The sequence below is a fragment of the Pygoscelis adeliae genome, unplaced genomic scaffold (assembly GCF_000699105.1).
Source record: "Pygoscelis adeliae isolate BGI_AS28 unplaced genomic scaffold, ASM69910v1 Scaffold244, whole genome shotgun sequence".
Taxonomy (NCBI): domain Eukaryota; kingdom Metazoa; phylum Chordata; class Aves; order Sphenisciformes; family Spheniscidae; genus Pygoscelis; species Pygoscelis adeliae.
In genome coordinates this window covers 922,718-930,097 of record NW_008824648.1, presented here as the reverse complement: position 1 = coordinate 930,097, position 7,380 = coordinate 922,718, and the positions used below count along the sequence as shown (strand labels likewise).

The following is a 7,380-nucleotide window of genomic DNA, read 5'->3' as shown; positions in this document are numbered from 1 at the left end:
TTAAAGGGATTGTGCCAACTTTTATTTTATTATCTTTTTTGGAAATGGGATTTGGAGAAGGGAAGGGAAGGAGATGTGCAAGGGGGAGCTGATTGTTGCAAAAGGGGATGCTTTGGATGTACACTGGCAAAGGTGTTCCTGTCTGACTGGAAATGACTGAAGCAGTAAAGCATGACAGGCAGGATGCTGCCTTGGTGGATGTGCTTGCTTTATGGGTTTTTTGTTTTAAGGTCTACTTTGTAGGTTATTTCACGTACAAAACAAAAAAGCGTATTTTAATGTCTATATATGTATTTGTATATATGTAAGATATATATACACACACATATTTTATATCCTTACAACTCCCAGTTCCTAAAGGCTTCAAGTCTGAAGGGCCATGTGTATATATGCATTATAAAAAGAGACGCCAATCGATTGAGACAAGGCTTTCCTCACTGGCTGTGTGATAAATAAGTGGGCAAGACTTCTTTAACTGAAATCTCGCACGCATGCAGGGAGAAGGGGTCAGCCAAGCACCAAATGGCAGCCCCTGCGTTGCCCTGTCCCTGACTGTTCCCTGCAGGGGTGGCATCTGGCTGCCCGTGCTGTCCTGGGGATTTGGGGAGCTCACCCCTGGGGTCTTGGAGGGGCAGATTGAAACACACTTGGTTCTGCTGCCCATGGGTCAGGCACCCCGCACGTCGGGGCTCCTGTTTCCCCATGGGGCTTCCAGTAGACTGTTTTGGTTTCTTTACCACGAAGGAGGAGGTTTGGTGGGCAAGAGGGGAAGGGGTTTGGGAGGGGAAAGACAGTCAAAATTCACCATACGATAGTTAGACAAATCTTCATAGAGGTCCGTCTGCCTGCTCGCCGCTCTCTCTCGCTCTCTCTCGCTCTCTTGCTCTCTCGTGTTCACTCTCATTCTCTGCAGGACGTACGCTGTTGTAGGGCTAAAGGTCTCCTTTTATCAGGCTAAGGTCAAGTCCCTGGTTGGTGGAGGGCAGCCCTTCATACGGGCCTGTCCACGGCGTATTGGCAAGGGCTCAGATTGGAAGCTGCCGTCTGCACCGCCGGGTAGGTGAAGTTAGCGTGCTGCTTGGCCTTCAGCCGCAGGCTGGCCAGGCTGGAGTTGCATGTGTCCCTGTACATGTAGGGGCTGGCTGTTGAGGCGTAAGGACAGGCACTGGATGAGACAGCAGAGTTGAGACTCGGGCTGTTCAGGTTGTTGATGTTTCCCAGGTTGTTGAGGCTGGAGGCCGGTACTCCGGTCACCGCGGAAGGGACCATGGATGAAGGCATGGTCATCGAGGCGATGGAGCTGGGTGGGGAGAACATGGGCTGGGAGGAGAGGGGACTGACGTTCATGGAGTTGAAGAACGGGAAGCTCTTGGCCGAGAGCGGGCTGGTGGCGAGCCCCTTGGTGGCCCAGTTGTTGTAGGAATAGCTAGAATACATGTCGTCATAAGGCTGCATCAGTCCGTTGAACTGGGCTCCAAAGCTGTTCTTGCACAGTTCGGCCTGTTGGTTCCTCTCCCGTTTCCTCCACTTAGCTCTGCGGTTTTTGAACCAGACCTGAGAAAGAGAGAGAGAAGGAGGGGATGGGAATCACTCTGGGCTGTCCCTGGAAGGGGCCTTGCCCCAGTCCCTTTGCCCAGCAAGGCGAGAGCTGTTGAAGGGCTGGGGATGCTCCCAGGGACCTGGGAAGCTGAGCATCAGGAAGTGTTGCAGCAAGATGTCTGGGCTGCAGGGTCATCTCCCAGTGAGAATCACCACCTAGATCAAAACCCAACCACTGCCATTTTACAACGCACAGAATAACCCACCTCACTCAACAAACAGATGCCCTTTACAAGGGGAAAAGGGAGGAAAATACTTGCTGTATTTCCAAGTGACCACAGCCCAAGAGGAGGGGTTGGGGTTGTGTGACTTGGGAGCAAAGTATTTGGGGATGTGGTTTGAGAGCTGCTGAGTGGAGGAAATAACCTCTCTCGTTTTGACTTCACCTCAGGACCAGCTTGGGGTGGGGTGTTAGAAGTCTATCTTCTAACAGGAAAATCTGTTAGTGTTGGAGGGACTCAAACAATATAACTTCCTAGAGTGTGGAAGCTGCTGGAAGGCTATTCATGGTGCTGCTATCTCATATTTCTAGTAGCAGAGAGAAGCTCTCATTCCAGCTGGAGCCCTGCCACGCTACGCCTGTGACTGCACAGTGGTTTGGGAACGCCAAAGAGTGCCCTCCAGCAAGGCTAAGGCTGGGGGACGATGGCACTGCAAGGAAGGGGTCTGCCGGGTCGGGGCAGCCAGCTGGTGGGGCTCTGTGGGGCAGAGCCTGGGCTTTGCATCTCCCTGTGTTATTGCAAGGTGGCACTGGACAGGGAAGGCACCACCAGCACGAGGTGTGTGCGTGGCTGGATGTGTCAAGTCTTGGGTGTAGAGCCTGGTGAGGTGTTTTCAGGACAGAGAAGTTTTCTAGTGCCCCTAATTCCTTCCTTGGTTTGGGGACAGCTTGGTGGCTTGTATCGTAGCTGGCTTCCTCCCCACAAGCTCGAGCCCGGGAAGGTGGGAGGGCTGCAGTCCTACCCGGACTCGTGCCTCCGTCAGGTTGGTCCAGACTGCAATCTCCTCCCTGGTGCTCATGTCTGGGTAACGGTTTCTCTGGAAAGTGGCTTCCAGCTCCTGGAGCTGCTGGCTGGTGAAGTGCGTCCTCTGCCTCCGCTGCTTCTTCTTGAGCGAGCCGTCTTCAGGGTTGGAGTCGTCCGTCTGGTTTTGCTGGGACTTCTCAGTGTCTGTGCAAGAAAACAGAAAGATGGGAGAGATCCCCTGAGTTAACTCAGAGGCTTGGATGCATTTGGGGAGCCTGTCCTTGAGGCAACCAGAGCATGCTCAATGAGGTCCCCCTCTGCTGCGGCCACCCACAGCTCCAGCTGCACCCACAGGAGTGGTCCTGTCTCCCTCCCTCGCCCTTGCGAGCAGGCATCCACCCTGCACCAAAACCAACGGCCCCTTGATGCAGCACGGCTTGCCCTCATTTAACTGCTGTAATGGATGTCAGCTTCCAAGCGACTGGATTTGGATTTTCCAAACTTCCAATCTCTGGTTTTCATTAGTCGCAGTTAAGATGGGTGATAGTGGCAGAACTTACCCAGGACGGCAGTTTCCTACTCTGCTTAAAACTCTCTGCCTAAGGCGCCCTTTAGAAAAACTGAATGGAAATTGCCACTTATGAGACAGCAAAAGATCAGTAGCGTTTTTGTGGACAAGTGATGGGAAAAGGCAAATTGCTAATGATAGCAAGTTGAGGTTCTTAAATTAGCTAAACCTGAGGAGCACAAACTTTTATCCTTCCTCCCTTCTTACTCCTCTACCTTCTTACTTAGGTGCACGTATTTTTATTTTTTAAAAGTAGGAAAAGGCCTCTCCTAGACCTTGCCATGAAGTATTCCAGCATCTCCCTGTCCTTCCGCCCCTGCCCGCCTCCTCGCTTGGAGATCCCTCATTTCGTTGCCCCTTAAATGAACATCTTGAAACTCTCCAGTGTTCACGCTGGTACCTAAATGAAAAGTACAGCTCAGCCTCCTCCTAGGCATTAAGCCCGGGCCTTAATGCTGAGCCTTGGGCTGCCGTGGAGGTGGGCAGCCAGGTACTTCCCTGTGCCACAGCCCCTCCTGGGCCTGTCGGTACTCTGCAAACAGGGGCAGAATGCAAATATAAATATCTTCCGTCATCAAAAGAAAATGTCACATTTGAGCACTTGGGCAATCTATGGAGGACAACTACAAGGAGGAAAGCTACAGCTCGTGTTTAATTCTGCTGGGAACCAAGATAAGTCACCACAGAAGAAAATTATTCCAGTGAAAATAAATAATTTCTGATGTTCACCACCTCCTTCCTCTGATCTAGAAGCAAGGTGAAGCAGTTCCAACTGAAAATCAGGTTTTCAGCAGGGAGCGGAGGTATTCTTTTACAGTGGGAAATACTCAGCTAAACTAAGTAGAAATCCTTGCAAACAGTTGCCAAACTGTTGCATCTGGGAGAAGAACCTTTAAAAAATCCTGGCTTCATTCTGCTGAGACTCAGATTAAAAGGATTTTTTTGTTTGGTTGTGTCTTTTTTTTCAGTGGAAGCTAGCTTAAAAGGCTTCAAAGTTCAGAAAAATCCTAACGTGGAAGGTGTCTTGTACAGACCCTTAAAAAGCAGGGAGGCAAGAAAACAGTAACCTGGAATACAGCTGGGCGAGGAAAAAAAGGGTTCCTCAAGTCAGATGGATGTGCTCTGGAAAAATATGCCCCATAAAAGCTAAATGGAAAAGGGGGAGTCTAAGAGAGGCTGAAAAGCATCTGAGCCCCGACAGAGAAAGGACTCTGCTGCAGGGCGGTGCCGTACCCAACAGCAGGTGCTTTAATGGAGCCCGGCCCTGGGAGACACTCCTGTCCCAGGAACCTGGTGCCACTCCCCCATTCCCGTGGCAGCGTGTTAATTCAGAGTCCTCTCCCTGTTGTCCCCGGGAAAACCCTCCTTGCACCTGCTTTTCTCCAAAGGGAGTGACGCTGGAGTCACAGAGAGCGTTTGCAGGACAGGCACTCGCTCTTCATGGAGGAAAACCTGTGCGTGGTCAGAAAAGGTTTGTTTCTATGGGCATGCGTTGCATTGACTGAAGCAATGTGGATTCCCCACAGGCTCCCCACCAACCGCCTCCGCTTCTGTGGCACGTTTAATGCTATCCACCAGCAGGAAAGCTAACGCAAGGAGAGTGAGCTGGCTATTGCTCACAACAGCAGGGTGCAAGCTGGTTCTGCTGAGCAGGAAGGTGCTGTCTGCTATTCCCAGTGCCAGGACCAGCTCGTGCTTCCATCCAGGGTGGTACCCGCAAGAGAACTTTCCCAGTGCACTCTTGAAACAGACGAAGCCATAGGACCTGAAAAGTGGAGCGGTAGGAGCTGGCTGTGGTCTCGTGGTACTCTCCTTGTTCCCATGAGCATCTTCATGTGGGGATCCCACGTTCAGCAGAACTCTTGGAAGCATGCTCTTAATGGGGATCTTTTTTACAGTGGTTCTTGCCAAGGAGATAAAACTGATTTCTCTAGCTCAGTGCTCTAAGCCAGTGTTGGAAGAGGGAGATTCCTGCATTATCCAACTCTAAAACAGATTAAAAGGGGAGCAATGCCACCACATTTGAGCTAGTTATTAGGAATGGCTCAGTACAGATGAAGGGACAACATTTGGTTTGTTCATCTGCTAAGTCTGGGTTAATTAAGAGCCTGATACCTCCAGGGGATATGTTCCCACAAGAGCCCCTGACAAATGTGGATTTCCAAAGGGGCTGCTGCGAAGCAGGAGGCTGTGCCCTAATCCTGCTCCTGCTCAGGACGGCCCTTCTTCACGCAGGAAGAAACTATACCAAGAGGGAAGGAAACCGGAGCGGAGGTGCCACTGGCTTATGGGCTGCATCTGGGTGGAAGAGCTCACCAAGTATCTTGCTTTGGTATTCGTCTTCTCCACCCCTTCTGGTGCAGAACTTTCCATAAATCTTGTGAAGTCCAAGGAGATGTAGGAATCCTGACTTTGAGCCTGGAAAAATCTCTGCAGCTACACATTCCTCTTATTGTCCTCTCCATTTCCGTACCTGCTACCTGTGGCTCTTCCTGAGCATTGCTTATAGGGAGTGTCATGCCTGTTTCTGCTTCTCTAGGAAGGGGAAAAGTGCCCTCTGTAAATGGTGCAGAGCTTAGGCGTCGCAGAGGGGACCAAAAGTGTGGCAATACAGGGAAACAAGGGACCTCGCAAGAAGGATAGGCCCTGTGGGTACCCTGAATCCATGCTGAGGAGCAGAATACGGGCAGATGCAGGGCAGTTCCTCACCTCCTCCCTCCTCATCCTTGCTCTCCCCCTGACCTGAAACCTAACAGAAGGTGTGACAAACCACACCACACCATCGGAGGACACTTGGGATCTCCAAGAGCTGAGCCCAGACAAACAAGGATTGTGCTCCCTTCCTCAGGATCTCTTACTCTGAGGATGAAGGAAGCAGAGCCAAGGAGGAGCAGGGAGGCTGCTCTCTTGAGGAGAGGCAAGAAGTGCCAGAAGCACAGCCCTGCCCCGTCCCGGGCAGCCCTCGGTGGTGTGCTCTGCTCTGCCTGACACCCGTGACTTGTGGCTGCCGTTGGCCTGTCTGGTGTGAATGCACAAGCTGCCAGCCTCTGCATGCAGGTAGCGCTGGCAAAGACCCACCTCCCGGAACCATTTTACTTCTAGACCGTTTAAGACGGTGGGGAGTGACGTAGCCAGGCACCCAGCCTTTATTGTCAACCCAAAATAGGTTGTGAAATATATCTCGTGCACGTTCGCCCACTCAATGAAACGACTGCAGTCATAGCTGGAATTAGCTGCTCATGCCTAATGGAAAAAAAAATCAGCTCCTAAATTGGCAGTTCTGCGGTGTGCCAGGGTGGGCTTGATCGGGAAGGCCACTTGAATGGAGACGACCGCCGTGCATCCAAAGCAGCTGACGAGGAGCCACTGTGCTTGGGGATGTGCCCAACTAAGGTACGCGTGCACTGGGGAATTCGGCGGGTGGATTCTCTGACCATAGTTATCCCAGCGTAACTCTGTTCACGATACTTGCTCTGGGGAGTTCTAAGCTGCATCATTATGCTTATTAGCTTTTGCACGCAGGTGAGCCTGGAGGCTTTACGCGGGGAGCAGCAGGCTGTCCCCGGCCCTCGCCTCCCCTCGCGCTGGCAGCTTTGCATTGTCCTGCCGCATCAAGGGATGGAGTGGTCACAGGACAGATGCAAAATCCAGGGGAAGCCACAGCATTTGGTAGCTGATTTCTGAGCAGGTGTGAATGGTGGTGTTTCTTCTTCAGAGCCTGATAAAGAATGCGGTAGGCTTGGGGTTTGTCCAGCCTTTGGGAATGGTCAGAGGCACCTCCTTGGGACAAGAGCAGCCCACTGTGGAGCCTTGCACCAAGGCACAGGTGATGAGGCTTTTTCAATTAAAGCAGGGGCAAGACAGTATTTCTTGTCCTTCTTACTGCCTGAACCTGGAAAGTTCAGCCCAAGGTTAACCCGTAGCATGGAAAGTTTCAAGCTAAGCAATTTAAACAGAGTTTAAAAAAACAAAAGGGCAGTTTATAATCAGGTGTAGCCTTCTGTGCCTTGGATGAGATTTCCAGTGTAGTGGGAAGAGCTCTCCTGCTCTGGGGACACAGTTTAGGCAAATACAATAAAATCTAGGTTGGGCAGTGACCCGGCTTGCCTGACTCATGCCCTCTGGCAGCCGTGGCTTCCTGCAGCTGGGGCCAGGCAACCCCATCGCCAGGATGGTGCTCTCGCCCTCCCGATGGCTGTCATTGTGATACGCACCCCTATGCCTTCCCCCTGCCTCCTGGGACAGCCG

The 7,380-nt window shown here is 51.8% G+C and overlaps 1 protein-coding gene across 1 annotated transcript in view; it reads right to left on the bottom strand.

The window, feature by feature from the left end:
• Positions 1–7,380, bottom strand: part of PITX3 (paired-like homeodomain 3) — a 7,670-nt gene continuing 290 nt past the window's right edge. Inside the window, exons 2-3 of the mRNA XM_009322403.1 lie at positions 2,563–2,768; positions 1–1,554 (exon numbers count right to left, since the gene is read on the bottom strand). Of these exons, the coding sequence (XP_009320678.1) occupies positions 991–1,554; positions 2,563–2,768 (770 nt within the window). The 3' untranslated portion in view covers positions 1–990. The remainder of the gene's footprint in view (positions 1,555–2,562; positions 2,769–7,380) is intronic.